General features: G+C 46.6%; 1 protein-coding gene across 1 annotated transcript; it reads right to left on the bottom strand.

The window, feature by feature from the left end:
* Nucleotides 1–11719: 11719 nt before the first annotated feature.
* LOC130022394 (zinc finger protein 345-like) lies at nucleotides 11720–12841 on the bottom strand (the record flags this gene model as incomplete). The annotated part of the gene is made up of 2 exons (XM_056113145.1): nucleotides 11720–12562; nucleotides 12647–12841. Coding segments are annotated over 2 exons (1038 nt in total), but the record flags the coding sequence as incomplete, so codon positions are not given.
* Between the last annotated feature and the right edge of the window lie 6616 nt (nucleotides 12842–19457).

Below are 19457 nucleotides of genomic sequence, written 5' to 3'. Positions count from 1 at the left end.
GGCCCCTGAAAGGGCCTACAGGGACTTTCCTGTGGGAGCCAGAGAGGAATCTGGGGATCAGAGAAGACTGTCTTTTCTTCCCCTGTAGCCTGGGCCCAGGCTCCTCTCCTGAAGTGCAGCACAGATGTCAACAAAATTTGCATCCCCAGCTGAGACAGGAGCGTCTGCCATTGTCTCCCAGAGGTAGAATTGTGAGGCTGTGCCTGAGGGTGTGGCTGGTCTGAGCTCAGGAGTGGGAGGAGGTGCTCCTGTCTGGTGCTCAATGTTCCTAATTCTCCAGGTCTTTGCAAGGAGCCTCCTGTTGATCCTCAGAACAACAGTGGCAGGAGAAGATGGTGATGCGGCTTCTCCTAAAACATCCTCAGGTAGTAGTAGAAGGATAGAATGACATGAGGTAGTACCAGGAGTGCCCAGGCTTCTTGGACCATCTGTTTTGAGTTTCTTTTGGACGGATTCCAAGATGAGATTTCCGATCGGACCGTCCCATTCTGCTGTTTGAAGCTGCTTTTGTGTATGTTCTTTTTGTTTTATTTGGCCTTGGGGCCGACCCAGTGGTGCATGAGGAGTACTCAAAGTTCAGTGCTCAATGCTCATTCCTGAAAGGTCTAGGTGACGAATGGGATGATGGAGGTCCAAAGGTTTCATCTTGGGTTTTCTGTTATCTTTGGGGTGGCAGAGCAAGGATTCTTGCAATCATTTCTTGTGCTGCACTCTGTCATTGCCCCTGGCAGTGCTTGTGGACCATATGGGATGTTGGGGATCGCTAGTCCTACATGCTGTCCCTGGAACAGCTGTCCTGTTACGCCAACCTGCTGCTTCGGCTTCTTTTGCATCGTTTTTGTCATCAGCTGTCCTCTTGACTCTGTGCTCTGGATTCACAACTAACTGGCCTCAGAGCACCCTGGGGTGTGTTGGCCCTGTTTGCGCCCTGGCAACTACAGTGACTTGGGCCCCCAGACTTGCTTTTCTCCTGTTTTGTCCTTCCTACTTTGGAGAGACTACCTGCTCGGTCATATAATCTTACGTTCACATAATCTTGTGTGTGGATTTCTGGGCATGTGCTGATCCCAAGGAGAAAGAGCCAAGGTTCTCTGCAGCCAGTAGAGATGTTGGGGTCAAGAAACTTCTAACTTCTTTGAGCAGGATGTGGGGAGGTCCAGTGCAGTGAGTTCCTACAGGCACACATGCCATGCACTGCTCTGAGTAGTTGTCTGTATGGACTGTCGAGTTCTAAATCCTAGTGGTCATGAGCTGTGGGGGTGCAGCGGTGAGTGTGCAGTGATTTTTGCTACACTCAGGGATAGTCTTTTGGATCGTACAAGTCTGTGTTCAGGTGATCTTCTCTACAGTGCTCACTGGACCAGTGGTGCTCGAATTGGCCGGGGGGTTACCAGGAAAGGCAGATACATCCAAGAACCTTCTGTATAACGTCCTCCCACTTTAGCAGATCCAGTTGCCTTCTGTGATTTTTGGGGCCCATCAGTCATTTCATGAGCATGGTGGCTGGTTCGTTTGGAGTGGAGAGGCCCAGCGACAATATAGGACCCTGGGACCTGGCCTCAGAGTAGTGTGAATCACTTCACAGGGCCTGAGCCAGGAAGGGTCCTCAGACACTCACCCGCACACACGCCTCTCCTACCCGACCTCAGATCTCCTCCTTCCAGCCAGGAGATCACTGCAGGCTTCATTGCAGTACGCCCTGCCCCAACAGAGACAGAGGCATGGATAAGTCACAGGGAAAAGGTGACAGGTAAATGCCCATGTTTTCCTGATATAAGTGGGCATATATCTGAAAATCATGAACAGAATGTCCATTTCCAAAATTCCACATATTTCTAGTTATTCGAGAGGTAAGACCCAAGAAAATATCACAAATACTCTAGACCTTGCCTTATGTATGGCCGACAGGGGGTTGATTAGCACAGTATGTTTTTGTTTTTTGTCTTGTTTTGGGTCTCACCTGGCAATAATCAGGGGAGACTCCTGACTCTGTATTCAGAAATCACTGCTGCTGGTGCTCGGGGATGACATGGGTTGCCGGGAATTTAATCCACGTGCGCCGTTTGCAAGAAAATCACTTTCCGCCCTGTACTGTCTCTCTAGACCCAGCAGCACATGGAGTTTCCTCAGCCCCTCATGAACGTTTTACGGATTTCAGTAAAACTAAGTGCATAATAAATCTGGAAATGGCCAAGGGTGACAAGATACCCTTATTTTTTAAGATAAAAATGTATCCAGAAAGAGAGCACAGCAGGAGTTTCTCACGGACAATCCAGTTGTGATACCCGATATCTCCTAGGGTCCCTCATGCCAGCCAGGAGCGATCCCTGAGTGCAGAGTCCAGAAGCAAACCCTACGTCCTGCTGAAGTCTCACAAGAACCATTAGAAGTAAATCAAAGCACTGAAATAGGGCAGCGTCTAATGAGTTGAGAGACGAGATATCAAATCCCCTGTGGTGGGAAAGAGATAGTACAGCAGATAAGACAGAAGCGCTGCATACACATGTGGGTTTGATCCCAGGCAGCCCATATGGTCTTGGAGCAAGGCCAGGTGTGGATCCTGAATACACATGCAGGAATAATCCCTAATCCCTAAGGAAAAAAGAAAATGCAAAAACCGTCTGACTTGAGTGACTGATGCGAAAGTACTGGGGGTGATGCACCAACAGTTTAACTTGCCAAGAGGTTTCAATATACGGTTCCATATGGCCCCTGAACACTCTTAGGTGTCATCCTTTAGCACAGAGCCAAGAGAACTGTGGACTGTGCCCCCCAAACAAAGGCAAAAGCAAAACCAATTAAACACACAAAATTCCGTGTAGTACACAAAGTAAATTGTTGCACCAATGGATGGAACTATTTAAAGGGACCTGAGTGATAACTGGACAGATAGGAATCTTCCCATGGACACAGTCGAAAACGGTTGATCTGAATCACCCCATAGGGTCCGGCTACCCCACAAGAGTAATTCCTGAAGACAAAGCTGAGAGTAAGCCCTGAGTATCCACAGGTGAACCCTAAAAAAAACGAGGGAGGGAAGAGCTACTGCACGCCCGTCACAGAGCTACTGTTGGACACACAGCTTACGCCCAACCCCAGGGAGCCAACGCGGGTCTGTTTAGACATGGTTGGCTCCCCACTGCTCTCACCGACAGCCTGCAGATTCTGGTAGGTCTCCAGCATCACGTCCCTGTAGAGCTTCCGCTGAGAGGCCTCCAGGCATGACCATTCCTCTGGGGTGAAGTTCACAGCCACGTCGTGGAAGGTCACTGTGTCCTGAGTCAGCACACGAAGAGGGTGGGAGTCAGAGTCTATTTTATATGCCAAAAACAGTAACAAGTCTCACAATTACTGGCCCCCCCTTGAGTAAATCAATGAACAATGGGAGGACAGTGACTGTGACACTCTGAGCTAAAAAACATCTGAAGCCACTTTTTTATGTCTGTGACGAAACCATTTAGAAATATTTCCTGCTATGGGCAACGCACACCTCATCACCCTACGTTCTGAGGGTACCCGACCCGCTTCTACGAGGAAGAGGCAGCATGGATACAGCAAGATACACCTCAGAAACACCCACGTTGGGGTTAGCTAATCCTTCAATAAGGGACTGAGGCTGTTTTGGTTTTATTTGGTTTGTTCATGGTTTGGGGGCCACAAATCCAGCAACCCGCAGAGGTTCTCCTGGCTCTGTACTCAGGAAGCACTCAGGCATGATCGTAGGGCTGTATGGAGAGCCAAAGAATGTGAGAGCTTTCTTTCAATTGGGTAACCTGGGTTCGATTCCAGTCTTTATATCTTGTGGGATACATAACTGGACTCACTACAATCAGTGCTCCTCTCCCACAGTCCAGGGCCTTCTCCCCTGGGGCGGTTTGTGCCCATGGACTGAGCAGAACAGTCTCTGAGTAGCTTGTGCCAGGGGAGCTCTTGTTTGCAGCATGGACGCTCACTTCCTACTGGTAACCTACAGAAGACATCCCACTTGTCTTGGCATCCTCAGGGGCTGAAGGCATAACTGCTCACTCGAGATTTTGTCACAGTGTGCATGACCAGAAGAATTCCACCTGGGCTGTTGCTACCCGAAGAAAAGCAGAGAAGGATTCCAATTCCTGTGCTGTGCCTGATAGTTTTCTCGTCAAAAAAATTCTAGATCTGCAGGTTGGTTTCTAACACTTACCCGACTCGGTTGCAATTCTGACATGTGGATGGATTTCCAGGCAATGACTTGACATTTCAGCAAGATGGACAAGCAACATAGACCGACGGCAGGTCACAGAGCTGTGTAATTTTTTTCCAACACAAAGAACAGACACAGTAAGTGTAAATAACTCCCTCTGCAGAAAATTGAAGCACCAGTTTAGAGTGAAAATAAAAGGAGCCCGAGACTGGGTTTGGTACTAGCTTATTGTGGAGCTTAGTGGGATAGCTTAGTGGGATACACGTGCGAAGGCAATGATGCATCCTCAGAGAGCCGAGACGGACCTTTGAAAATATCTCACCTGAAGCAGATTCCTCTCGAGGATCAATGAGTTTTCTGTTATATTGTTCTATTTACTTAGGTGGGGAGTGGCTCACACCAGCATGCTCAGGGATTCCTGCTGCGGGGACTCCCCGGGCCGAGAGAGATAACCACGAAAAAACCGCCTTTCTTCAAACACTCTTGAACTTATTCACCAACGTGGCTTGGCACATGCCTCAGGCAACCGCAAGCGAACATCCGAGCTGGCAAAACAATGCAGAGAAGCCATCAAGGATGACCTCAAAGACAGGAGAACAGCAATGCTGGTAGATGCGGCAGAAGCCGGGAAAAGCATTTGTAATGCCCGCCTGTCCTTCACCAACTACAAGACCAAGATGACTGCCCTCCGACATCCTGATGGATCTATCACATCTTCCAGAAGGGCAATGGAGAAGATTATTCATGACTTCTACTCAGATCTCTTTAATAGCCAAGTCCACTTGCCCACATACCACATTCTGCATGATTGACATATCGTTGCCAAAGTTCTCCTTTCCAAAATTCAACAAGTCATCTCGTAGATAAAGAAACAAAGAGCACCTGGGCCAGACAAGATCAGACCTGAACACCTAAAGAAATTACCATCAATACTCATCAATGCACTGGCTCGGCTCTTCACACGCTACCTGTCTGAATGCAAGGTTCCATCCCAATGGAAAACCAGCAAGACAGTACTACTATACAAGAAGGGAGACATCCACAACATTGGCAACTATCGCCCAATCTGCCTATTGTCTGTCATCTGCAAATTGTTCACTCTAGCCATCCTGAATAGGATTAGCAGAACACTAGATGGAGAACAACCATGTGAACAATCCGGGTTCCGAAAAGGATTCAGTACCGTCTACCATATCCACACGTTTACTAAGCTCATTGAGGCTTCTCAGGAGTTCAATATGCCACTCTGTGTAACATTCATTGATTTAAAGAAGGCCTTTGATTCTGTTGAGATGGAAGCGGTCATAGAAGCCCAAGCTAATCAGGGTGTACAAACTCAATACATCAGGATCCTCCGTGAGCTCTATTATGGATTTACTACCAGGATCTCACCATTATACAAAGAAGTAATCATCCATGTCAAGAGAGGGGTTCTGCAGGGTGATACCATTTCACCAAAACTCTTCAGTGCCACCCTCGAGAACATCATGGGACGACTGGCATGGGAAGGAATGGAGTGAAGATAGATGGTCGGCAACTACACACCCTCCACTTTTCTGATGACATCGTTCTAATAACACCAAACATCAGCGAAGGGGCACAAATGCTGACCTACTTCGACCGTGACTGTGGAAAGGTCGGACTGAAGGTAAATGTTACGAAGACAATGTTTATGAGAATCAGCCTCGTTCCTGATGATCCATTCGCTCTCATTGGAACCATCATCTCCAAATGCAACAGTTATATATACCTAGTTTGAGAAAGCATCATGATGAATGACCTGGCACCTGAGTTACGCAGGAGGAAGAGAGCGGCTTGGAATGCCTTCAAAAGAGTTGAAGAAATAACTAAGAGGAAAAAGAACCTCCAGCTATGAGCAAATCTCTTCGACTCCACTGTTCTTACTCCATTAACATATGCCTTAGATACCTGGGCCCTACGAAAACAGGATGAGAAAGCTATTTGTGTCTCTCAAAGAGGAATCAAAAGAGCTATGCTTGGAATATCACACATCATTCAAATGAGAGCTAGAATCCGGAATTTTAATCTCCATCAACGGTCAAGAATCAGGAACACTGTCTCATCTCCCAAGGCATCAAAAATCAGATGGGCTGGACACGTAATGAGGTTTACAGACAACCACTGGCCTAGAGCCATTACTGACTGGATTCCATGGGACGTCAAAAGATCGCGTGGACGCCCACCTACAAGATGGTCAGACTTCTTTTTCAATACCCTGAATGATTGGTTTAGGGCTCTGCATGCTCCTAGAACGAACAGATGCCTTTGGGCTACAGTAGCACACAACAGGCATGCATGGAGACGTTCCTGGCACTCACTCGAATAAATCGATGGATAAAGGGGGATCAAGTGATCAAGTGATATATTTTTTAGGTTTTATAATTACTGCTTTTATGCAGCAACATGATTGGAACGGAAGATACCGTCTTGAGTGAAAATAGCCAGAAAAAGAAACAAAAACAGGATGTCACTCATCTTTGGAATACAGAACACTGGATGTGGAAATGCACTGTAAAGGGGCTGCTTCAATCATCCCTGATTCCAGTGTTTAGAGAGAAGCCGGACAAAGAAGGAAAGAAATTTGGGGCGGAAGAGAACCAGAAGTTTACAGGGATCAGGGATTCATTTATGCCAGTGACATGAGTGAGGGGTGTAGCCATTTACCCAAAACACGGATGTAACAGAACTGAAAACTAGAGAACTAAGCTGTAACCACTGAAACCTAGTCATGTGCTTGTCCAGATGACAGGCGGGGGTAGAGTGGGGACTGGGGTGGGGAGGGAATATGGGAACACGGGTGGAGGGAAGCTGATGCAGGGATTGGTGTTCAATTAGTGTATGCCTAAATACAACTACCAATAATTTTGAAAATACTGGCACTTTAATGAAAACTTTAAAAGCAATACAATAAAATAAATTTCCATATTTCAGCACCCACTGAGGTTAAAGACCCTCTAGACCCAGCATTAAAGGTAAAGGCCCTCCCGTTGATCGTCGATTTGCTCGAGCGGGCCCAGTAACGTCTCCATTGGAGACTTTGTTGTTGCTGTGTCTGGCATATCGAATACTCTCGGTAGCTTGCCGGGCTCTCCGAGAGCGGCAGAGTAATCGAACTCGGGTCGGCCATGTTGGTCGCTTGTAAGGCGAACACCCTACCCGCTGTGCTATCGCTCCAACATTTTTCCTGTGCTGCTGAGACCATAGATGTGGTTGTGGAGATAGAGCCAGACCCCACCTTTCAAGTCGCATGCTCGGTCCACTGAGCACTCCAATGGCATAACAGTTAGTTTCAACAAGACGATCTTAGAGCACACTTGTAAGCAATATCCCCATTCCCTAAAGAAATTGCTGTAATGCCACATCTGAACCTGTGATTTGAGTTCTAAAATCAAACAAAATGCACAATGAAAATTAGTCCAATGTTGAATGGAATGCAGTTGAATGATCAAGCAGGTAGAGTTGCTGTAATGCCACATCTGAACCTGTGATTTGAGTTCTAAAATCAAACAAAATGCACAATGAGAATTAGTCCAATGTTGAATGGAATGCAGTTGAATGATCAAGCAGGTAGAGGACATCTCCATAGTTCTCACAGTCCAAGCAAGCCTACAGAAAGGGAAAATCTGCGGGAAGTGTTGCTGGGAGGAGCTCGGAAATCCCCAAAAAAGCCTTTTGGGTTTTATTTTAATCATACCCAGTGATGCTTGGGATACCATAGGGGATGCTGGACATTGAAGGTAGGTGGCATCTGTAAGGCAAGCACCCTCCGTGATGCACTACTGTTCTGGTTCTAATTAACTTCACTATGGGCTCACAGTCACAATTTAACATACACACAATAAACCATTTTTGGTGCGTACAAGCGTACAGCAGGTAGGCCTTGCATGAGGCTGACAGGAGTTGATCCCTGAGCACTGCCGAAAGCAACTTACGAGAACCAACAGGAATAATTGCTGAGCATCCCCCGGCCCCAAAACAAAAGAAAACTCAATTTCTTATTATACTCAGAAGACCAAGGCAATGATCCAAAGGCAAAGATAAACATGGTGTCAGATTGACAGAGTGGGGTCCAGAAAGGGCACCCAGCCCTTTAGGTGTACAGTCAGGCTAGTTATACAGCCGGGAAAACAAGGGCCTTAAAACACATGGACTACTCGACATACCTGACAGATGAGGAAGAATGACAACAAAGTCAAGAATTCAAAGCACAGGATCTCTCCGTAATGAACAGCTCTGGGGAGAAGACACCCCTACCCCATGCTACACCCCCACATGTTCTAGGGATGAGAAGGGGACACTCAATGTCCAGTGAGCAATTCAAAGATGTTGTGGACTGGAGGACTCCTGGGTTGGCCACATGCAAGACAAGCATCCTACTTGCTCTACAATTGCTCTGGCCATTTCTAAATAAATGGGAGAAAACGGGAAAAATGGGAGAGCAATTACAAAACTCAAGTTTAAGTCTTGGTCATACAATGAAAGACCCGTCCCTTCACTGTGCCCATTTTCCACCACTAAAAACCCAAGTATACTGCCATTTCACAGCCTCCTCCTACCTGTGGGGCAGATAATTTCCACATTCTTCTCTCTACATTGATTACATTCAATATTTTGACATGAGACCCACCATTATTATTTGGGATTTTACCCCAGCACTCAGATATGGCAAAAACGCAACAATAGACATTTTTTTTTTCGATTGCTGGTTATAAATAACATATGATTTTGGAATTCTGAAATTTTAACAACTAAATCTGCAGAGATTACTGCCAAAACCTGCTGGGTTCCGAGATTTGTCCCTGAGTCTCTGGGATTATGGCTATTAAACAGCTTTATCACAAGCCAGAGAGGTGGTTCGTGGGAATGACTTAGGCTCTTGTTGGGGTGGGGAGGAATTGACCGGCTCCACCTCATCCTGAGAGGCCCCACATATCTTTGTGAGTGTGGGCCCAAACCTGACCTTCCAAAGGCCTTTGGAGGATGGGGGCCACCAAGCCGCCAGGGGAGAGCAGTTGGGTGGACAGCACCAATTCCCCCTGGTGTGGACCAGGGACAGTAACCTTCTGCAGGGTACAGACACATTTCTGCTAAAACACGCTTGGTTTCGAGATTTGTCTCAATCTCTGGGATCATGGTCATTACGCACCTTGATCATAAGCCACAGAGGTCAATTGTAGGTGCCAGACAACCCGGGGTTTTATTTGGGGTGGGGAAAAAAGGGCTGGCTCTACCACCATCCTGTTAGGCCCTGCATGTCTCCTCACTGCAGTCCCAAACCTAACCATCCAGAAGCCCTCAGAGATGGCGGCCACTAAACCACCAGGCACGAAACCTATTCCTACCTGAAATACCCAGCTTTGGTAACCTATTGTGGGGACCAGACACATTTCTGCTGAAAGCCGCTGGGTTCCGAGATTTGTTTCTGAGACTCTGTGATCATGGACGTTAAACAGAGTGATCAAGAGCCAGAGAGTCCGTACATGGGCAGCGACTCGGGGTCTCTGTGAGGTGGGGAGGAAAGGGCAGAGTCCACCCCAATCCCATGAGGCCTCACATGTCTTGTCACTGCAGGCCCAAACCTGTCTGTCCAATGGCCTCTGGAAGATGGTGGCCACTGAGCCACCAAGTGGGATCAGGTGGAGAGACACACCCTTTCCCCCTTGTGGTGGTCTGTCGCTGATAGCTCATTGTGGTTACCGGGCGCATCTCTGCAAAAAGCTGCTGGGTTCTGAGATTTGTCTCTGAGTCTCTGGGATCATAGCCTTTAAGGAGTTTGATCAGGAACCAGAGAGACCTTGCCTCCAATTATATAGCTGAGCAGGAAATGGTTTGTTGGTGTGTCTTGCACATACCTAACTTTGGCTGTTTACTTTCTTGGAAGACTTTGCCCAAAGTTTTTGGAGTCTGGCCAAAGGCACAGCAGCAATTTTGGAGTCTCTGGAAGTCTGACGGTGCCATCAGGCTGCTGATGCAGTCGCCTTACAGGCACAGATTGACCTGTTGTGGTACCATACTCCTGGGAAGTAGAAATTCTATATAGGAGAAAAACACACCAATAGTGGGGTTGGAATCACTGTGAAGCGACTAGGATGCTACTCTTGCTGACCCAGGTCAATCCTCTCCATCCTATAGGTACCCAGTAGCACCACAGAATAATTCCTGAGATGCACAACCAGAAGTAAACCTTGAGCATCAAAAAATCCCTTCCAACTCCCCTGAATAAAAGCAGCTATTAAAATTTATCCATAGAGGGGCTGAAGTGATAGCAGAGCGGGTAAGAGGTTTGACTTGCACGTGACCAACCCGGGTTCGAATACCAGCAACAGTATGGTCCCCTGAGCTTTACCAGGAGTAATACCTGAGTGCATAAGTCAGGAGAAACCCATGTGAAACGCTGAGTGTGACCCAAAAAGCAAAAAAATATATAATCCAAAGAATAAATTTTCAAGGCAAATACCTCTCACTTGTCCAAACACACCCCAAAGACCCAAACCCAGCACTGAAGCCAATGAAAATGACCGACGGCAAAAGTGTCCCGAAAGGGGCTGCCCATGAACATATCTGGAGTTTCGATAAGTGTTATGTCCAGTTCATAGGCTCCAAACAGGGTCCTTCACAGTCTCCAGTAGGGAGGAATGAGATGACCAAGACCCCCACTCTTTGCAGGCTACTCACACTAAGGCCTGAAATGCATGTGCCCAACCTCCAGTGCCATCTTGGAGCTGGATCGATCGTAGCTGCAGGGGCCCTCAGAATAACGCACCCTCACCCATGACACCTGAGCCACAGAACAGCACCCAATGCACCCCTCAAAAGCTCCACATCCACTAAAGCCTGAATATCTAGAACAAGTAAGAAACAAGTGTGAATGCACCATACAAGCTGGTGTGACCTGGCGCTCAAATTGCCAAACCAGGATTTGCAGGGTGCTCAAGCATTCCAAATCCTAACACAGGAAAGACTGAAGAATGAAGGTTTACCTATTTTTCCATTTTCAAAGTATTCAATGCTGCATCTTGGTTGATTTCTGCCATAATTCCCGCTAACCAGACCCTCTGGGCCAAGCCAGAAGCATAGCAAACAATAACAGAGTAGTGAGAAATGACAGCTCTGAGCAGGAGGGTGTTTCTGTACCGGTTTATTCAGTCACCTTCCTCCTTATTTTCATCACCATGACCCATTATTTACAAGTTAATACACAAGCAATTCCAAGCACAAGAACACTGGCATAGGTGTAGCCCGGGTGAAAATCAGCAGGCTTCAGCAAAGGACTTCACACTTTCCTTACATATATACGGTTTCTCTCCACTGTGAATTCTATGTACAGTTAATTGTGAGGATGAAGTAAAGGCCTTTCCGCATTCCTTACATATATATGGTTTCTCTCCAGTGTGAAATCTCCTATGTACACAAAGGTGTGATGCTTCAGCAAAGGACATCCCACATTCCTTACATATATTACGGTTTCTCTCCAGTGTGAATTCTCCTATGTACATTAAGGTTTGAGGCTGTAGCAAAGGCCTTCCCACATTCTGTACATATATACGGTTTCTCCCCAGTGTGAATTCTTCTATGTACAGTAAGGCTTGAAGCTCTAGCAAAGGCCTTCCCACATTCCTTACATATATATGGTTTCTCTCCAGTGTGAATTCTCCTATGTACACGAAGACTTGAGGCTTCAGTAAAGGACTTCCCACATTCCTTACATATATACGGTTTCTCTCCAGTGTGAATTCTCCTATGTACACGAAGGCTTGAGGCTTCAGTAAAGGACTTCCCACATTCCTTACATATATACGGTTTCTCTCCAGTGTGAATTCTCCTATGTCCACGAAGGCTTGAGGCTTCAGCAAAGGACTTCCCACATTCCTTACATATATATGGTTTCTCTCCAGTGTGAACTTTCCTATGCACAGTAAGTCTTGAGGACAAAGTAAAGGCCTTTCCACATTCCTTACAAACATAGGGTCTTTCTCCAGTGTGAATTTTCCGATGTTCACTAAGTCTTGAGGCCAAAGCAAAGGCCTTTCCACATTCCTTACATATATACGGTTTCTCTCCACTGTGAATTCTCCTATGTACACTAAGTGTTGAAGCTACAGCAAAGGCCTTTCCACATTCCTCACATATAAACGGTTTCACTCCAGTGTGAATTTTCCTATGTACACTAAGTCTTGAGGCTACAGCAAAGGCCTTTCCACATTCCTTACATATATACGGTTTCTCTCCAGTGTGAATTCTCCTATGTACAGTAAGTCTTGAAGCTCTAGCAAAGGCCTTTCCACATTCCTTACATATATACGGTTTCTCTCCACTGTGAATTCTCCTATGTACACTAAGTGTTGAAGCTACAGCAAAGGCCTTTCCACATTCCTCACATATAAACAGTTTCACTCCAGTGTGAATTTTCCTATGTACACTAAGTCTTGAGGCTACAGCAAAGGCCTTTCCACATTCCTTACATATATATGGTTTCTCTCCAGTGTGAATTCTCCTATGTACAGTAAGTCTTGAGGATTCAGCAAAGGCCTTCCCACATTCCTTACATATATATGGTTTCTCTCCAGTGTGAATTCTCCTATGTACAGTAAGTTTTGAAGCTTTAGCAAAGGCCTTCCCACATTCCTTACATATATACGGTTTCTCTCCAGTGTGAATTCTCCTATGTACAGTAAGTCTTGAAGCTCTAGCAAAGGCCTTTCCATATTCCTTACATATATACGGTTTCTCTCCAGTGTGAATTCTGCTATGTACACTAAGATTTGAGGCTACAGCAAACATCTTCCCACATTACTTACATATATACGTTTTCTCTCCAGTGTGAATTCTCCTATGTATACTGAGGCCTGAGGATTGAGTAAAGGCCTTTCCACATTCCTGACATATATATGGTTTCTCTCCAGTGTGAATACTTCTATGTATACTGATGCCTGAGGATCGAGTAAAGGCATTAGCACACTCCTGACTTATATAAGGCTTCTCTCCACTATGAGTTTTCATAGGTCTATTAAGACTAGAGGACTGAATAAAGGCCTTCCCACATGTCTGATATTCATGAGGTTTCTCTCCTGTATGAATTCTCCTATGCATAATAAGATGTGATGAGTGATCGAAGGCCTTCACACATTCTTCACATGCAAAAGGTTTCGCTCCTGAATTTATATTCATATAGTCATGATGGAGTAACCCTTGACTCACACTTTGTTCTTGGGGCTGACTTTTCTGGGGATTATGTCCACTGTGGTTTTCTAAGGGAACACCACAGTGCTGAGAACATGGGGAGACTCCCCCACATTCCATACACATAGATGGGTTCTGCTCACGTTGACTGTGGTTGAGGGTATGTCGCTGTGAGGGACTCACTATAAACAGTGCTTCTCTCCCTAGCAGGTGACCCAGTGGGGAATTTTGTGTCTCTGAACTGAGAATAACACACTCCAAGGAACTTTTTCCAGGAGAGGGCTTCTTCAGAGTGAGGTAGCTCTCGCCATTCTGATCACCCTCAGAAGACATCCCGCCTGTCTCGTCCTCCTCATGGGGCTGAGGGCAGGATTGGTCACTCGAGACATTATTATACAGTGCAGGATCAGAGACACTCCACTCTGGGTGGCAGCTTTCCTGTAGAACAACAGAGGATTGTAATTATTGACTTATTCACTGAGTCTTCCTGTCAAAAAAACTGAGCCCTTCAGATGTGGTTTCACACAAATGCACTGCACAAATGCAATTACTGACATATGAATTGTCTTACTATTGAATAACTTCATGTTGCTGTAAATTGGACGCACAAAATTGATGGATAGAGAGTCAGTAAATTCTGTGACTTTCCCCACTTTAAATTAATGAAGGAAAACAACTAGAAATAATTCCTTCTATAGAAAATGGACACATCCATTTCAAGAGAAAATGAAATACATCCACAGTGGGTTTGGTTAAAGCTCAGAGTGGAACCTCTGATGCAGGGGTGACTACTACGCTGTATCATCACACAGCTGAGACAGACCACGTGGCCATTGCTAAGCTCTCACCACAAGTTATTGCTTTCACAATCAACAAATTTTTTTGTTCTTTCTGTTTTGAAGTTTCTATTTATTGGGGGTTGGGTGGGCGGAGGAGCACACCACGCAGTATCTAGGATCAGTTCTGTGGGTCTATGGTGTCTATAAGGCGTGCTGGGTAAGGACCATCCATCTCTGTGCAAAGCAAGTATATTTCTCTCTGCACCATCTCTAGGGCGCACAAATTAGCTTTCTAAACAACTACCACTCTCAAGCAAATAAAAACTCACATTATTTTTATACATGGTTGGTTTCAGCACCTCTTGTATCTAAGGGTCCTCTACTCCAAGCATAAGGCTTTGGAATTCCTTCCTGCCATTCCCAGCCTTCCATCTTAACAATCACATACTTGGTCCACTCCTGCTGGCATAATAATATTTATTCTGAATTAGGGAATCTTACCAACTCACTCTTAATTGCGGACCCCATTCCCAAATCAAAGTGCTGTAATGCCAAATCCTGAAGCCGCGGATTCAGTTCTGAAACTGAACAAAATATGCAGTTCAAGCACTTGTCCAAAAATGTAGCAAAATGATGCCTGTAGTTAAGAGTACATTTCTGTTGTTCTCAAAGTCCAAAGAGTCCCACACTAAAGAAAAGATTCGATAGCGGAAAACTGTGAGGATCTTGGCAACTCTACACTAGGTATTGTTTTTGTTTTTGAGCAGACCTGGTAATGTTAGGAGAACCAGGTTATTGAACACATTATTGAAGAGATCACCTTCAGGCACTGCAAGGCACTCCCTGCTGTACTATCGTTCAGATTCAAACTAGCTCTGTTATGGTCTTACTTATTCGAAAGACATGGAAGCAAATTATAGGATTGTTCTGTGACTTACAGTCAAGGTGAATGAAGAGCAGAGAGTGAGTCCCCAGTCTCAGCAGCATGTTTCCTACATGCTCAGCGCACCCATACACTGCACAGGGCCTGAGCCAGGAAGGGTACTCAGACACTCACCCGCACACATGCCTCTCCTCCCCGACCTCAGGGCTCCTCCTTCCAGCCAGGAGATCACCACAGGCTTCATCCCAGAGTGCCCTGCCCCGACAGAGACAGAGGCATGGATAAGTCACAGGGAAAAGGTGACAGGTAAATCCCCATGTTTTCCTGATATAACTGGGCAAATATCTGAAAAGCATGAACAGAATGTTCATTTCCAAAATGCTACATATTTCTACTTATTCAAGAGTTAAGACCCAAGAAAATATCACAAATACTCTAGACCTGGCCTTGTGTATGGCCGACAGGGGGACGTTCAGCATAATATGTTGTTGGTTTTTGTATTGTTTGGGGTCTCACCTGCCAATGCTCAGGGGTGACTCCTGACACTGTATTCATAAATCACTGCTGCTGGTGCTCAGGAATGACATGGGTTGCAGGGGATTTAACCAATGTGCGCCGCTTGCAAGAAAATCACTTTCCTCCCTGTACTGTGTTTCTAGGCCCAGCAGCACATGAAGTTTCCTGAGGCCCTCATGAACTCATCACGAATTTCAGTAAAACTAAATGCATAATAAATCTGGAAATGGTCAAGGGTGGCAAGAGACCCTTATTTTTTTAAGCTAGAAAATGTATCCAGAAAGAGAGCACAGCAGGAGTTTCTCACGGACAATGCAGTTGCGATACCAGATATCTCCTAGGGTACCTCATGCCAGCCAGGAGTGATCCCTGAGTGCAGAGTCCAGGAGCAAACCCTAAGTTCTGCTGAAGTGTCACAAGAACCATTAGAATTAAATCAAAGTAGTGAAATAGGGCAGCGTCTAATGAGTTGAGAGACGAGATATCAAATTCCCTGTGGTGGGAAAGAGATAAAAGTAAAAGTAAAGTAAAGGCCCTCCTGTTGATCATCGATTTGCTCGAGCGGGCCCAGTAACGTCTCCATTGGAGACTTTGTTGTTACTGTGTCTGGCATATCGAATACTCTCGGTAGCTTGCCGGACTCTCCGAATGGAAAGAGATAGTACAGCAGATAAGACAGAAGCGCTGCACACACATGTGGGTGTGATCCCAGGCAGCCCATACGGTCTTGAAGCAAGGCCAGGTGTGGATCCTGAATACACAGGCAGGAATAATCCCTAATCCCTAAGGAAAAAAGAAAATGCAAAGACCGTTTACTGACTGGTGCAAAAGTACTGGGGGTGAGGCACCAACATTTTAAGTTGCAAAGAGGTTTCAGTCCATGGTACCCCATGGCCCCTGAGCACTCTTAGGAGTCATCCTTTAGCACAGAGCCAGGAGAACTGTGGACTGTGCCCCCAAACAAAGCAACAGCAAAACCAATTAAACATACAAAAGTTCGTGTAGTATACAAAGTAAATTGATACAACAATGGATGGATCTATTTAAAGGACCTGAGCGATAACTGGGCAGATAGGGATCGATCTTCCTATGGACACAGTCGAAACGGGTTGATCTGAATTACCCCATAGGGTCTGGCAACCCCACAAGAGTAATTCCTGAGAACAAAGCTGAGAGTAAGCCCTGAGTATACACAGGTGAACCCTAAAAAAAAAAAGAGAGAGAGAGAAGAGCTACTGCACGGCTGTCCAATATACCAGCGTGTCACAGAGCTACTGTTGGACACTCAGCTGCCTCCCAACCCCAGGGAGCCCACGTGGGTCTCTTCAGACACGGTTGGCTCCACATTTCTCTCACCGACAGCCTGCAGATGCTGGTAGGTGTCCAGCATCACGTCACTGTAGAGCTTCCGCTGAGAGGCCTCCAGACATGACCATTCCTCCAGGGTGAAGTTCACAGCCACGTCATTGAAGGTCACTGTGTCCTGAGTCAGCAAACGGAGAGGGTGGGAGTCAGAATACATCTTAGCCTCATTCTTACTATTCTGAGGCCAGGACCCAGGGTCCTATATTGTCGCTGGGCCTCTACCCTCCGAATGAACCAGCCTCCAAGCACACGCATGGCTGATGGGCCCCAGAAATCACATAAGGCACCTGGATCTGCTAAAATGGGAGGACGTCATTCAGAAGGTTCTTGGATGTATCTGCCTTTCCTGGTAACCCCAGGGCCAATTCGAGCACCACTGGTCCAGTGAGCACTGTAGAGAGGATCACCTGATCACAGACTTGTACGATCCAAAAGACTATCCCTGGGTGTAGTAAAAAACACTGCATGCTCACCACTGCACACCCACAGCACATGACCACTAGGATTGAGAACTTGACAGTCCATATAGACAACTACTTAGAGCAGTGCATGGCATGTGTGCCTGTAGGAACTCACTGCTCAGGACCGCCCCAAATCCCGCTCAAAGAAGGTAGAAATTTCTTTACCCAAACATCTCTACTGGCCTCAGAGATCCTTGGCTCTTTCTCCTTGGGATCAGAGCATGCCCAGAAATCCACACCAAGATTATGTGAACGTAAGACTATATGACCGAGCAGGTAGTCTCTCCAAAGTAGGAAGGACAAAACAGGAGAAAAGCAAGTCTGGGGGCCCAAGTCACTGTAGTTGCCAGGGCCCAAACGGGGTCAACACACCCCAGGGTACTCTGAGGCCTGTCACTTGTGAATCCAGAGCACAGAGTCAAGAGGAGAGCTGATGACAAAAACAATGCAAAAGAAGCCGAAGCAGCAGGTTGGTGTAACAGGACAGAATGTAGAACTAGCAATCCCTGACATCCCATATGGTCCCACAAGCACTGCCAGGGGCAATGCAAGAGTGCAGCACAAGGAATGATTGCGAGAATCCTTGCTCTGCCACCCCTAATAAAACAGAACACCCAAAATGAAACCTTTGGACCTCCAGCATCCCATTGGTCACCTAGAACTGTCAGGAATGAGCATTGAGTACTGAGCTTTGAGTACTCCTCATGCACCACTGGGTCGGCCCCAAAGCCAAATCAAACAAAACAAACATATACAAAAGCAGCTTCAAACAGCAGAATGGGACGGTCCGATTGGAAGTCTCATCTTGGAATCTGTCCAAAAGAAACCCAAAACAGAAGGCTCAGGAAGCCTGGGCACTCCTGGTACTACCTCATGTCATTCTATCCGTCTACTCCTACCTGGGAACGGTTTATCAGAAGCCGCGTCACCATCTTCTCTTGTCACTGTTGTTCTGCGGATCAATAGGAGGCTCGAGGTGTTGTCTGCTCAGGGAGAGATGAAGAGTCACAGGTGCTTTGCAGCTTGATGTGAGGGAGCTGAAATTCATGATCCAGAGAAAGAACACCAGTATTGTAGTTAGAAGGCAATAATGTGAATTGGGTGATTGACTAGATGAACCAATGAATCCTCTCCATCACATATGGCCCCCAGCAGCGCCAGGGATAATACCTGAGCTTAGAGACTCAAGTAAGTCATGAGCATCTTCGCGTATGTGCCCTCTCTCCCCCCCAAAATCTAAAGAAACAAAAATAGCCCCCCCAATACAATTTCATTGGCAAACCTCAGCCACCTGCAAGTCCACCTCCCTCCATCCCCCGCATGAACCGGGATCTCACGGCAGAAAATGAAGATGACAAGCAACAGGTCTCCTGCCATTAGGTGGAGGGGCTGAAGCTCTGCTCCTCAAATCTGGAGATTCTACAGAAGCGAGCTTAGGGCCGATGGTTCAAACATGGGATTGCTGGGAGGGTTGGGACGGCCAAGCCCCTGGCTGAGTCCCACATTCACCTACTGTTGCCTCATCCCAGAGCTGGAGATGATCGTGGACAAAAAGGCCCCCCAGTATCACGCACTCACAACTGTGACCTCTGCACCCTGATACAGCCCCCACGGCACCTCCAAAGCTCTGTATTCCCCTACAGCATCCACTGCACCTCAGAATCCACGTGGACCTCAGGGAACAAGTGAAAAACCAGCACAAAAATGCCCCGCAATCTGGCTCAGCCCCTCCGCTCACAGGATGGAAATGGGAAGGTGTGGGGTGCTCACAGGAGGCTTCTCGAATCCTGCCACAAAATACGCCTTCAGAGTCCCCCTTCCAGGATGAGGTGCAAATTTACTTGTCCTTTGCCAAGTGAGCAAAAGCCCCAGTGTCTGTGTCAGGGATGGAAAATGAACCATGACACACTTATGACATCACTTCCATTTCCATAAGGTGCCTTAAAGAGCCAGACTCTAGGCACTGAGAACCTTTTTGCCATCCAGGTGAATCTGTGCTGCAAGGGGGATGGACTCAAATAAAGGAGTGGAAAGGCAAATGCTGGACTGGTCGGTCACACACTGGGGGCCTG

The sequence above is a fragment of the Sorex fumeus genome, unplaced genomic scaffold (assembly GCF_029834395.1).
Source record: "Sorex fumeus unplaced genomic scaffold, SorFum_2.1 ptg000019l, whole genome shotgun sequence".
NCBI lineage: Eukaryota > Metazoa > Chordata > Mammalia > Eulipotyphla > Soricidae > Sorex > Sorex fumeus.
The sequence above is the reverse complement of the archived record's forward strand: the minus strand, read 5'-3'. Positions and strand labels throughout refer to the sequence as shown.